The sequence below is a fragment of the Varanus komodoensis genome, unplaced genomic scaffold, assembly GCF_004798865.1.
Source record: "Varanus komodoensis strain SLA01 unplaced genomic scaffold, ASM479886v1 scaffold39, whole genome shotgun sequence".
Classification (NCBI taxonomy): domain Eukaryota; kingdom Metazoa; phylum Chordata; class Lepidosauria; order Squamata; family Varanidae; genus Varanus; species Varanus komodoensis.
The window spans coordinates 5,202,627-5,217,254 of NW_025335922.1; the positions used below are offsets into that span (position 1 = coordinate 5,202,627).

Below are 14,628 nucleotides of genomic sequence, written 5' to 3' on the forward strand. Positions count from 1 at the left end.
ACCCCCAGTTCAGAGTCAGAAGAAATTCCATCCTCTCCACAGGACAGTAATTGGCAGTCTTCTGACTGCAGCTGGAAGGGAAATGCTTTCAAGTAATTTTTAAGGACTGGGTGGATTAAGCTGACTTTTCCAGAAGTGTTCTGATTTTCAGAGCATAAATTTTAACTTAAAAAGCAAAGCCCCTTTTTTTATCTCCCCCCACAAAGAAAGACTTATATTCATTTCACCGGAAACATTATTCTATGCACATACTAACCTCAGAAATATGTCCCATCTGGCAGTACTTTAGACAAATTTAAAACCCAAAGAGAATATAATCCGCAGACTCTTATTCATGTAAAGGCCTACCAGCAAAGTTATGTGAACTAAGGGTGCTTCCATAAGCATGGCTCTTAGTACTACCAATCAAAAAACATCATGCAGCTATCCTGTCTCTCTCACCTTAATGCTTTTTTTGTGGTAAGAATAAAGATGGATGAAGCAATATGAAAACATGAGGCTTTTACAAATGGGAAGCAATATTATCGGGGCTACTATCATCAATAAAATTCCATGAATGAGGCAGGCTAATTGCACAATAAAAGCCTCATCTAGAAGCACCCTAAGTATTTGTAAGAAGCATGGTATCTGTAAAATAATTTCACCCCTGAAAAGGATCTTATTTCCATTGTACCAAGACAAAATCTGTATGAACAATAGAAAGATACTTTTATAAATGTATGTGGAAAATAGTACAGGGGGAAAAAGAATTTATAACCCTAGAGCATGGTCTGAGTGTACATGATGCAGGAGCCTAATTTTAATCATGATAGTGATGTTAAGTTGGTCTGGATCTGATCAATGCCTGGAATGGAGACTGCCTGAAACCTCTGTGCACACTGCCTTGAGAAACACGATGGGAGAAAGATGGGGAAATAAAGAAATAATGTCGAAATAAATAATGTTGAAATGTTTTAAAGAGGACTGTGATAGAAATTGTTTAACTGTTGGGAAAAAAAGACTGAAATTGGTCCCTTCTGCCTGGGGAATAAAAATAAAAAAGAAAAAGAAAGCCAAACTGATGCCAAACTGTTTTGGCTTTTTTAAATCCAAAACTTGCTGGTTGGTGTTAGGATCAGGAGACAAGTGCTGCAGAGGAAAGTTTAGACTTCCCCTCCTGGCATGTGACCCTAATCCATATTGTGGCTGTGTTCTTACTCTAGAGTAGGAAATAAAGCCAAGTGACAACTGCATCAGTACTGTAAGCATGTAATTAATATAACATTTAGCTGATTTCGGAGTTGTACCCTAAGTATGCCTAAACCTGGATCCAGCTGCATGAGGAAGGATATAGTGAACTGAGTTTCCAGCACTGCCATCCTAATTTTTTTTAAAAATGCAAACCCATACATAGTTATTTATTTATTTATTTATTAAAACAGTTTTATGCCGCCCCATTCGCCGAAGCCTCGGGGCAGCTCACAACAATAAATTAAGACAATAACAATTAAAATATATACATTAGAATAAAATAAGCTGCCCTGGCCAAATAAAATTCAATAGTATTAACATTTAAAATGCTGCTTAAATAAAAAGGTCTTCGCCTGGCGCCGAAAAACAAATAACGATGGCGCCAGGCGGACCTCTCTGGGGAGCGCATTCCATAACTTAGGCGCCACTGCTGAGAAAGCCCTCCTCCGAGTACCCACCCTCCTAATTTCCTTCACTGAGGGCTCCCGGAGGAGGGCCTCTCTCGCTGATCTCAGGGGGTGGCTGGGCGCTCCTTCAGGTAACCAGGACCCAACCCAAGTTCTACCCTGAATATCCATAACCTGAATTGCAAGTGATTTTTCACTGACATCTGCATATCTGCAGTGTTCCCATCAAAACATGCAAATATATTAGTTATTGAGGTGATTGGCCTCATTGTTCTTGGCTTGATTTTGCTAATTTAACTAAAATAGCTTCTAAAAACAATTGTCTAATTACATTTCTTTTTATTTCAGCCTTTGAGTTTTCAGTATATTACTTCTGTTGTTTATGTCTGTAAATGCCCAAAGTTATAATAGAGATTTTCCTAGAGGCTACTTACTGATTAGGAATGAAAATAATATAAGGTAAATTAGCTTTCAGAGTCTCATGCTATGCAGTTCTTGACTTCCTTGCATTCAGTATAATTTAACACCTAAATAATACTGCTGCTTGTAAGAAATCCATGCTAAGGAGGTGGGGGAAATCTGGCAATTTGCCTTGTTTTCTAAAAATACTTCAATTGATGGCATGCCCCCTGAGACAGAGCAGCCTAGCATAGGTCTCCCTGAGCTAGGCCCCATTTACACACTCACTGATTTCTCCTGCAGCAGGAATTTTCTCAAACTAAAAATATTATAATAGGACTATCTTCTCTAATGCTTGGATACATTTGATGGTATCTCTCATTTTGATTGCAATGTTAGCAGCCTATAAATGTAACTTTAGAATTGTGAACTGCTTTGAGAACCAATAAAAACCAGTATTCAAATATTGTAGTTTTTTTAAAAAAAGTATTAATGCAGTGAGAATCATTTCCCTGCCAAGATTCTTTGTTCCTGTGGTATGTTTGTGAATACCAGAACAAATTGAACCAGTCTCATAAGGATTTCCCATCTTGTCACACAGAGTTCAATAGATGGGATGCAGTACATTTTAGTTCTTAAGAACTGTTTTCCATAATTCAAAATATTTTGGGGTAGAGGTGTTCTTTTCACTATGGGTGGTTGCAGAGACAGAGGGAGCACTTACCACTACCAATAAAAATGCACTATGCATCTACTGTCTCTCCTCAACAATTTTTTTTCATAAGAGAAAAGTCAATAGAAGCAATGATGTAACATGGTAGGGTTACAAATGAAAGTTATGTCTCTCCAACTCTCTTCATAATTTGTTTGAAGACAAGCAACTGCAGGAAAAATGCCTCATCTGAAAGAACTCTGACTGGTTTTCAGATGATTTTAGTGAAAGAAAAGGTTATTCTATTGCATGTCCCCAAAATTAAAGACAAACTCACTCAGTGGTCTTATTTGGCTGACCTTAATAAAAGAGCACTTTGTATCATTGCAAAGGTACTTCTGTCTGCTGCTGTAAGGAGGGTAATAAAAATACCACTCTATGGAAAGACACCAGATGGAAGGAATGTCAACACACTGGAACTAATTTAGGAGATTGCTCTGATATAGAGCAAAGGCATGAGGAGAATTCAGATGGTTCCAATGTGAAAAGATTGGCTGCCTTTCTTAAAACAACAAACTAAAATTCTTATCCTGGGGTTACATGTAAACGGAAAGCAATCAACCCTCAAGGTGAATGTCCATTTTTTTAAAAAAATGCTGTACAACTGTAGGTTTCAGTCTCACTTTAGGATCCCCAAAACACAGAAATAAAATAGGACATTAGTTTACTTTTAGTTCTATCTTATACATTTTAAAATAAACAGTTGTAAAACATCTAGCCAAGACGTAAAGAAACCTAGGCAAACTAGTATGACTTTTTTATTTGTTTCTCTTAGGTTGCATTCTTGCCCTCAGTGTTACATGTAAAGTTTCTATCTTTTTACAGAAAAATGTTTGATTAACTGTTCTCAGCATGCTTCACAAGATTTTCTCCTTTTTAAATGAGCAGGCCTGTTTTTAAGAGGAAAATTATGCCCTATTGGATGCAGTAGAATTCTAGAGTGTTGAGCAGGCAGATAGAGAGAGAAATCTGCAGAGTTAAGAGCTCTGAATAGAAGCTGAGCTCATCATTTCAAGATTTCTAAATATAGTTAAATAGATTACATTCAGGAGTTATTATGATAGTAGAACAGGATGTAATGGAGAATAATGGGCTGAAAACATATTACAAAATGTTCTTTAGCTCAGACACTTCTTTCTTTAAGTTCTTTTCCAGTTTTACATTCTTTATCCTTTTAATAAAATCCCAATCCAAAAGATGTGATTGCAATTAGCTGGCCAGAAGCAAGGAATAAAAAATAACATACATACCCCTTCAAAAATAAAAGTTTATTGTAAGCTTATTAACTGTTTGAAGGGAAACACTTTCTCCTTGTTGCATAAAGAGCTATTTGCCTTTTGGAAAGGTTTAAGAAACAAGAAAGGGAGCAAATATACTACATCCTGCAAAATAGTCTATCACATTTTGGCCCTTCCCTACAGTATTTTCCCCATCTGATTTCAGTGGGGGTGGAATTAAATGTAGTAACTGCTGCAATCATAGCAGTTAAATAACAACCGAACACTAGTATTTACAAGTAATATTTATTTGTTTTGTAAGTTCAGCCAGAGGCTACACAAAGGAAAACCAAATTCTGTGGTCAAAGTAAAATAAGCAAATGGGTATATATTTATTCATGTTGCAAAATGTATTCTTTTTCCAAGATAATATTCTTTTTCAAAGAACTTTATATTTTTGGTAAGGGATTTAGGTGGCAGAAAGAAATAATGGCAGTAGGGAAAAAAGCTTGGAAACCAATGTAGGAATAGTATACACGGGATTTGTCAGGCAGAGTTGTGGGTAGTTTTCAGAAGATAGCCAGAAGCCGGAAAGCAGGAGCATGGAGTTATGCCAGAGAGTCAGAGCAGAGGGATCAAGCCAAGAATCAGAGCCAAAGAACACAGCAGAGCCATGAAGAACATTGTTACTCAAGGAAAATCCCAGCCCAAAGAGGAAGCCCTTTATAGGGCTTCCTGTCTAGAAGGAGCTAGTGGCCAGCTTGGCTGGATAGGACTAGCCCAGAAACTGAGAATACTTCAGCGTCCTGCATGATGCTCCAATTGTGGTTCTGGTTGTTTGCTGGATAGGGCTAATTGTATACAGAGCTGAAAGTCCTCAGTATTTGGTACTAGGTGAAAGACTAAATTTCTAGGTGGTAGAAGTTACAGACCTGCCATATTGTATATCCTCCTATGCATTCTGAGAACAGCACCCAACCCTGGAGGAGGAATTGCCTTCAGGTATCTTGTAGCAATACAATCGTCTGCTAAAAGAGATTTTAAAAAATCAGAACTGATATAACTCTGGAAAAAGGGGTGAAAAACTCAGGTGGACAGGTTACTAACATGCAAGTAAGTCATCCACTATACATCATAGTCACTGACGCCAAGTTGTATAATAGTCAAAGATTGCTTTATTGTGTCTGGCAATTCCATTTCAGCAGAAAAAGCCAACCAACCATTCCTCATTAAATTTGTGTTTTTTGCACTAGGTGGCAACCACTGTGAAGAACTACTTTAGAAGCTGACCCAGCTTTAGAATAATTGCATTAGAATGGCAAATCATCAGTCAAAATCAGTAAAAATGCAGGATGAGCCAAGTATTCCAAATAGTTATGCTGAAGCAATTCATCTGTCGTCAGCTCAGGGTTTATGTCTTAGTAGGGAGCGCGCTTTATTTACTTCATTATTTGTAGTAAATAGCACTATATGTAAATAATTTCATGGAAAGCTTTAGGGAATACCAAAACCTATGCCAGTTCAGTGTTAGGAAATAGAATTGTATGAACATTGCTGTTTAACTGATGGAAGTGTTTCTCAACAAGACTTGCATGGACCTAATTGTAGAGACTCCATGCCTCTGGTAGAGCATTTGCTTTGCATGTATGAAATCCAGTGTTCAGTTGTAGGAGTTACCAACTGAAGGATTTCAAGTATCAGGACCAAGAATGATACCCGCTTTATTTCTGAGAGCTGTTTCCTCTCAAAAGATAGTACTTAGATAAAAGGTCAGATATTAATAGGTTACAGGTTACTTCCTAGTAATGCTTATATACTATTAGATTACTATTACTTCTTTAGCAATTCCTGTAAAATAGAAGTGTGTGCATTTCATTCAAGATGAAAACATTTGAATCAGTGAATACAATCAATTTATTCTGTTCTACAAATGTCAGTTGGACTGCTGTAGAGCAATCAGGTTGCAGATGGTGGCCAGCATATCTTTGCAGTAAGGCAAGATACTTCTTCTGTGCTTATATAGTGTGTCACTGATCTGATAAAAACTGTACAATTACAGTTATTGGAGCCTTTCCTATTAATGTTATCAGTAAGGCCATTTTGCAAATTTGGAGAGGATGCCCACACAGTTTCCAGAGTTCATTGTTAATGAGGATGAAATCACTGGAACAGATCAGTGCTTCATAAGCAATTCAATAATCCACTAGTCAGCAGCCAGCATTTATCTTGTTGCTTTCTAGTGCTTGCTCTCTCTCTCTCTCTCATTCTCTTTCTCTCACACACACAGTCTTGCTGAACACTTTAATAAGACAAAAAGAGCTGCAGTACTTTGTCATGTATAATGTATGGAAAGAGATATGATAAAGCTTAAAAATGAAACTGTTGTCTTAGTGTTAGGAGGTACATCTTCAAAAGCCCATTGCTGGTGCTTCCCTGTAGTTGTTTTAAAGCAGCATACTGGTTCTGTTCACACTATGTATTTTATAATATGACTATTATTTTATTTTAAGAAAATATCATTATCATGAAAGAACTGCCAAACACAATCTTTTCTCAAGGATATATCTCTGTGTATTGACATTCATGCAAAACTAAAAACAATTGCAAGAGTTTTCATTGTTGATGTGGTCAGGAAGGATATTTTAATAAGGTTAATTCTTTTGTGGAAAGCTTCATACTGTTTCCTTTGTAACCAATAGATTGTGGATGGAGAAGTAAAAATATTCTATAGCAGCTAAGGGCCACTGATCGGATATGACTGAGTATATCAGCTATGAAAAATGATGGGAATAGATGGCTTATTTGCAGTTGTTTGTTTATTTAAGAAATGAATGCCCTGCTTTTCAGATAGAGGTCTCTTGTAGTCACTAACACATTTAAGTAAAACCATGACAGATAACATGAAAATAAAACAGGAGCAGCAGAAAACAGTAAAACTGAGATTGAAACTATATGTCAGCACTCTAACTAAAAGCCTTATTTATTTGCAATATTTTTATACTGCTTCACTTTCAAGTAGGTTCTAGAGTGGTAAACAGTACAGCATTAAAATGAGTAAACAAGTAAAAACTATTGGAAACAAGATAACTTTAAAACCTATGGTGACCAGAAAAGAAGCCTTTCCAGAACATTCTTTCTTAGCAGATGCCAAAAAATAAAACTGTGTTTGTGCCTGCCTGACCAGCTAAAACAGGGAATTCCATAGAAATGAGGCCACTGTGCTGAAGGCTCTTCTCCTGGTGGATTCCAGTCAGACTATGATCCTATTTGAAACCAGCAGGAGAAGGTATTCCAATAACCTTAGTGACTGGGTAGATTGGTAAGAGAAAACTTTCTCAAGTATCTTGGTCACAAATATTTCAGAACTTTGCACACTAATATTAAAACCTGGCTTGGTAGTGAATAGGTAGCCAATGCATTTCCTTCAGCAAGAGAGTTGCACTCTGAAAATAGGCAGTTCCTGACAACAGCCAGACTGCTGAGTTTGCACTGTCTCCAGTTTCTAGAACAGCCTGCTTGGCAGCCCCACATAGAGCATATGGCAGTAATCTGCTCTTGGGGTTACACACACCTGCAGCACTGTGGCCAAACTTTCCCTTTCAAAGAGAGGCTGTAGCTGGTAACTCAAGTGGACATAGTAAAAGGCATTTTGAGCCACTGCAAACTCTTGGGACTCTAGCAGCTCTGATGGAACTTTCAGAGGGAGTGCAACCTCATCCAGAAGAGGCAGTGTACCTATGTTCCAGACTCAGGAATCACTCAGGCACATGCCTTTTTGCCAGGATTCAGCTTCAGTTTATTGGCCCTCATCCAGCCCATCACTGGGTCTAAACACTGATCTAGGACTTGTGCAGTCTCTCCTGATTGAAAGACAATGAGTGAGTGGTTCAGGGACAAATGTTACAGAGACAAAGAGCTGTCTGTCATACTGATGGCACTTAGCTCCAAATACCCTAATGACTGCTCCCATCCTGCTCCCAACATGGAATGTGGGATGATACTCTGTGGAACACCATATCTCAATTGGCAGGGGTTCAAGTAATAGTCAACCAGTGTTATTGTTTGAAATAAACCCTGCAGGTAAGACTGGAACCAATATAACACAGTGTCTCCAATATCTCACCTATAGTCAATCTAGGAGAATATCCTCAATAAGCTTATAAGAGGTAGAATAGAACGAACAAGGTTGTACTTCCTCTGTCCGTAATCAGGTTAATCAAGGCTGATTCAGTCCCATAGCCAGGATGAAAGCTGGAGTGAAATGGGTCTAGATAATGAATCTTCCTCAAGAGTGCACCTGTACTCAATCAGTGGAATTTTATTTATTATTATTATTATTTAATTTCTATACCACCCAGTATTCAAAGCTCTCTGGGTGGTTTAGAACAACTTTCAATTGTTTGCAATTGAGCAGTAGCTATCAAATATTACTGTGACTAGAGAGTTTTGTTTTGTTTTCCTTTACAGGAGCAGTTATACTACTGCTACCTTAAGGACAGCAGGAACATGCACATCTCACTCTTTGGACCCATCAGTTAAACCCTCCTAGCTAGTTTTTCTTAGCCTGGGAAGGCAAGAACTGAGAGCGTACATAGTTCATTGCACTGCTGCAAGCTCCTCATCCATGCCATTAGGCCACAATAACTGAAACTGATCCCACAAATTGGAGAGAAGCAAACATCATCAGACACCTGTACTGAAACTTTGCTAACAACAGTTTCAAGTTCACTGCAAAGAGCAGCAAAGGTTTTGAGGGTGCCATAGCCCCATCCACTATGGAGGATGTTAGTAGTTCCCAGACCACCCACTCCATTTGACAGCTACCTGGGGATGCATGGAGGCAGCAAAGTAACCCTTTTTTTTGCTGCCCACATCACTGTACAATAGGCGTGCTTATGTGCTCTAGAATGTGTTTAGGCTTCTTCACTTTGAATCTTACACCATTTTTCATTCAAACAGGTCTCCAGACTGTTTCATCAGCTGCAGCTCTCTAGTATACCAAGGAGCAGAGGGAGTTTGAATGAAACACTAGAGAAGGCACTAGTGAAACACTAGAGAAGGCACTTAGGTGTGATCAAGTCTACCGCCCTCCACATTGAGACTAGGTCTTGGCTGGAACACCAGCTCTGTCTCCAAGGAAAACTCCAAGAACTTTAAGAAATTTATTGCATCCCACCAGTTTCTTGGGCAAACCATCTGACTGGGGACCCCACCCCTGCAGGAGCAAAGTAATGATCTGAGTTCAAATTTCGCCAGGAAATGATCTGATCATGACAGCAGGGTTACTTGGGCCTCCACATTTCATGCCTTGTAGCAAAGACCAAGTCAAGGGTATGCTTTGCTTCATATGTTGAGACTGACCCATGGCTGTCGTGGAGGCTGTGGACTCCTGAGTCAGACTCCAGAGGCAGCCTTAGCATAGAAACTGAAGTCACCCAGGGCCACTGTCCTGGTTAGGGAAGATGTTGGACAGCAGCATGCCTAGTCTGCCGTTGTGGCCCTCACCAGGCTCAATCCCTTAAAGCCCACTCCAAGATAGAGTGCTTTCCTGGTGATAAAGGTGGAAACTTGGTGAATCATGGCAATTCTCCAGCCTTGGCCCTCCACCCTAGCTAGTGCTGCACTAAATGCCAGGTGGGCAGAGCTAGATCTGGTAAGTCTCATCCAGGCTAACCATCCAAGCCTCAGTAATACAAAACCAGTCTTCTCATCCACAATTAAATAGTGAACAAGTGTGTTGGTACTGCAGGATGATATGGTCTTTACATGGCAGCAGTACAAGGCAGGAGGACTCAGTGTTTGAGCTGTCAGATAAATGAGAGCCAAATGAAGGGGGAGTAGAAGGGAAACCGTTTAAGAAACATATATAGCTATTCTGTTCTGATGTGCTGACTCCCTCCTCCTGCCCCTAGTCACTGGGGTGGCAGTATGCTCCCACAGGCCCCTTTGCTGAATTTTCTTTGTGCAACTTGCTGCAGCAGAACTTCTCACATACCCAGTACTCATTCTTATCACAAACATATCCTCAACCACTCAAACCACACATACACCATTTAACAGCCAGTAATACACAGTGAACCCAATCAGCTAGTGGCTTTGATCAGCCACTGATCACAGATAGGGCATTCAGCCTGGCAACCCACTACATAACATAAGGAACTACTTCTCCACTTTTTCATTCCCAACACCAATCAACTGTAACCTGGCATGTTCCAGATGCTTCTCCCCATGACTATCACCCAGAGGGAATCTTGTTTCCAACTACCACAGGCTCCTTCCTGGAGTAAAAAAAGCCACTATAATCTATAAGCTCATTAACCCTGATTCTCATCTAGGGCAGGCAGTAGCTCCTAAGTCCCTGGACCACTTCTACCACACTATAAATAGGTAACTGAAAGAAGAAAGAGTGGCATCCTCACCTGCATGGCATCCCACAGCGACCTGCCAGAACAGAGCAGCCGATCACCCCATTGCGGACTTGCTTATAAGTCCCAGGAGGCTGCTGGTTGCCAGGCCATATGGTTTCAATGTGCCTTGATGGTGATCATCCTTAAGCCAGGAAAGCTTACTGTATGGTGTGTGTGTATTTCAGGGAGGCAGGGAAGGCAGTTTCCAGCCTGGTCTTAAACCAGCAGGCAGTCTTCTTCCCCCAAATGCCAGAATTTCCTCACCACTCTCAGTGTAACCAGTTTCTTTATTTAAAGATTGCTTTAACTGTTCTCAGTTTTCATATGGTAACCCACAAAAGCTCATTATTTTGCATTTTGTGTTTTGTTTTCCTCTGTGAAAGCATCAAGCTATCTATACCTTGCATATATGGATTATAGGCGTATTCTGAAAATTGCAGGCTATAGTAGTCTGCATGAAAGCAGAGACTTTACATCGGGTGGGTAATAATTTTCTTCTTTTTTCTTCCCCCATTGTTTTTTGGGCAATTTGTATGAAATAGTACACATCATAGAGTCTCTAGCCAAGCTGTATAGTTTCAGGAGGAAAGGTGCAGGAACTAAGGAGTTTGATTGAAAGACACTTTAATGCTTTTCCATAGTGTGTCTTGCATGCGCATGACATAGTGAAGCCTGGTAGCACTGAAAAAATGTACTTCTCATGGTCCTCTTCCCTACCGCCCCCCCTGCAAAAAAGATGTTTTTGATTGCAGAACCCCTGGTAAAATCTGCCCCATGATTAGAATATGGACCTGTCCATCACTCAAACCCTGCTGTACCATCAGCATTTAGAAAAAAATAAAAGCAAAAGATACTATTTTTGGAAAATACAACATGCATTTATGAAACTGAAATGTGAATGAAGTCTCATGCAGGGTCCAGATTCAGCTTTCGTCACTTGGGAGGGAAGCTCACTTTGCTTTATGGAGCACCAGAAATGGTGCTTGGCTTAGACTTTGGCTGAATCAAATGCACATTCCTAATGAGTAGTTGACTGTATTCTTATAATTCCTTCAGCAGCCAACTTAATTCCTTGCTTTGGGTGAGTAACAGTCAAGCGCTAAGCACGTTCAGTTCTCTCAGTCTCACCTTCCATTGGCTGTTGTTCTCTTTCTTGCATGCTTTCCCCTAATATTAAAGTTAGTTGATGAAAGTGTGTGTGTGTGTGTGTGTGTGTGTGTGTGTGTGTGTGTGTGAGAGAGAGAGAGAGAGAGAGAGAGAGAGAGAGAGAGAGAGAGAGAAAGGGCACGTAAGTACAACTATATAATGTTGTCTGACTGATGTTCTCAATTTTAAAAGGCAGTGGAATGCACCTGGGGCAGCACTGTGGAATAGGCATGCTTAGGCACAATCCCATTGATTGCACCCTTGATGTTTCATACATCACTGCCACCCTCCACTTTTCCCTCTCTGCAATTCAGTTGGAAGGAAATTTTTGCCATCTCTCCGGAACAATTTGCAGTAGAGGGGAGAGGAGGAGGCTGGAGTGCCATTACAAGTACCACCTCGTATCCTGGCAGCTTCTGCTTCTGTTCTTCCCCACAAAACATCCCTTTTACCCAACCTCTGAGATAACTTCTGTAATCTCAGAGGAGCCTGCACTATTCTTTCTGTAATGACTGTGAAGTTGGGGAAAAGATTGGCATGCAGATTCTAACCCCAAGATTGAAGCTTTGTTTCTGACACTGGATCTGGGAATCTGAAGTATCCTACAACCTCCCCACCCCCAGATGCTAATTAGGGGTCAATAAGGATTGTTGTTTTAAGGATTTAATTTGATTCATGTTTCAAAGCAAACCTTCTTGTTCTTCATTTCACAGACTAATGCACAGATTTTACACATCTTGAAATTTTGGGATGCAGCTCAAAAATATACTATGGTAGATACAAAACATGTATTTTAGGCTAAAATACATATAGAAATGGTTTGAGATTTATTTATTTACCTTAACCCTATACCGTCCTATTTAAGAACGTGTATTTTGTGAGAAATGACATTTAAAATGCACATTAAATAGAAAATTGTGCAGATCTTTGAAAAGAAATCAACAAATACAGAAATAGGAAGAACAGACTTATGATATGTAAAATTGATACAGACAGAAATAGAACTATTTTTTCCTCTGTATATGTGGGCTGCAGTAGGATGGGAATTAAAGAGAAGAGCAACAGGCTTTCCCCTTTTCCAGGGTTATCAAATGTGTTTCTTGTGTTAATTCTGAAGCAGAAGTGCAGTTTTTGTTGTTGTTTTTAATCTACAGTGTTTGAAAACAAAGATAAAATTGTGATCATCATGGAGTATGCAAGCAAAGGGGAATTGTATGATTATATCAGTGAGAGGCGACGGCTGAACGAACGGGAGACAAGACACTTTTTTCGGCAAATTGTCTCTGCCGTGCATTACTGCCACAAGGTGAGCAAAGGTCTCCAGCCAGGTTTAATAAATGGTGTATTCAAGTGCTCATGTTTTCATTGTCTGTACACAGTATTCCTTATGCCTAACCATGCCATAGCCAATAAAGCTGCCCTTCCATCCGAAAGTGTTGAAGAGCTATGGATTTTACCTGAGGGTGGTTTCACATGCATATATATCTTCCTGAAGTGCATTGTAGTTCCATATATTGTTATATATATTCAGGGCTGATTATGCCCTCATAAATTGCTTCAGATAAATACTATATGACTCCAGTTCTCTGTCAGCTTCACTGACTTCCCATTGAAGTCCGGGCCCAATTCAAGGTGTTGGTTATGACCTATAAAGCCCTTAATGGCTTGGGTCCTGGTTAGCTGAAGGAGCGCTTACGTCCATATATGCCTGCCCACCCCTTGAGATCAGTGGGAGAGACCCTTCTCCGGGAACCCTCCGTGAAGGATATTAGGAGGATACGTACTCAGAGGAGGGCTTTCTCTGAGGTGGCGCCCAATCTATGGAATTCGCTCCCCAGAGAGGTCCGCCTGGTGCCGTCGTTATTTGTTTTTTGGCACCAGGTGAAGACCTTTTTATTTAAGCATTATTTTAATTGTTAATATTATTTATTTTATTCTTTGGCCAGGTCGACTCAAATTATATTGTTTTTATATTGTGATTATTTATTTATTGTTGTGAGCCGCCCCGAGGCTTTGGTGAATGGGGCAGCATAGAAGCTTCCTAAATAAATAAATATATATATAAGAGCACAACACATACAAAGATCTACAAACTATCACTATGGAAAGGACATGTGTGAATGTGGCCCCCTCCCCTACGAGTAGTGAACTCTGAGGTGAAAAATCAAAGTTATAAATGCACAAAACAGTTACAACTTTTAAAATAAATGTCTCATAAAATTCCAAATAGTATTTGAAAGAAGAGTTTAATTTGCAAAAGTTCTAACAAGTTTTTTCTATATGTGTCATAACTGTGAATCAGATACATAATAGATTTAAATTATATTTTTTCACAGCAGTTGTACAGTTTATTTTAAAGATAATTTCAATGAGATTTGCTTTTACAGAGAGAGAAGTCGTAACTTGTCCACCTTACAACAGAGAAAATCTACAGCAATTTCTATATACTTTAGTATTAACTATTTTTTTTTAGAAGCTGTGACTTGAGCAGAGCTTGTTATGTCTTTGCCTTAGCATTTGAAATGAAGAGCAGCCTCTTAGGGCTATAATTTATCAGGCCTAAAAGCCAGACACACTGGAAGAACTGGACCTCTGGAAAGAACTAACTTGCATTGAGAGAGTTTGTTCTCTGGTGCCTGGGAAGAATATATTACTTTCACACAGTGATGGGAGAATTGGGATTGGAATTAAGTTCCGAAAAGAGTTCCCCTGCTGTTTTACAGGCTTTGTGGGAGGACAGATTCCAGTCATTCTTCCCTTAACCACACAGCAAGTGACTAATATATCTCCTGTCACTAGTTACTAGGCTGCAAGTGTTATGACTGAAGTGTAAATGCAAAGACCACCCTGATGGCTTGCTTCTTTAATCCATACAATATTAAACCCTGCCACAAATTCTTTTTCATTCATCCTCATGTTCTTTTCTTTACTTCCTTGTTTCAGAATGGAGTTGTCCATAGGGACCTAAAACTGGAAAATATTCTTCTTGATGACAATTGTAATATTAAGGTAAAATTATTTTCTGTTGTCTGTGAGATGTCTGAAAGAAATATTATATTTGGGCAAAGGAGCCATTCAGCATGTATATAAGTAGAATGTAGAAACAAATT

At 39.4% G+C, this 14,628-nt stretch overlaps 1 protein-coding gene across 4 annotated transcripts in view; it reads left to right on the forward strand.

Moving 5' to 3' along the window:
• Window positions 1-14,628, forward strand: part of NUAK1 (NUAK family kinase 1) — a 64,301-nt gene that overhangs the window by 33,000 nt on the left and 16,673 nt on the right. For 2 of the 4 annotated variants that reach the window (XM_044441095.1, XM_044441097.1), the window contains 3 exons: window positions 10,756-10,851; window positions 12,673-12,824; window positions 14,462-14,527. In XM_044441095.1, the coding sequence (XP_044297030.1) occupies window positions 10,756-10,851; window positions 12,673-12,824; window positions 14,462-14,527 (314 nt within the window). Of the gene's footprint in view, window positions 1-1,751; window positions 9,297-10,755; window positions 10,852-12,672; window positions 12,825-14,461; window positions 14,528-14,628 lie in introns of those variants that run through there. The other 2 variants (XM_044441098.1, XM_044441096.1) reach the window with 2 other exon arrangements.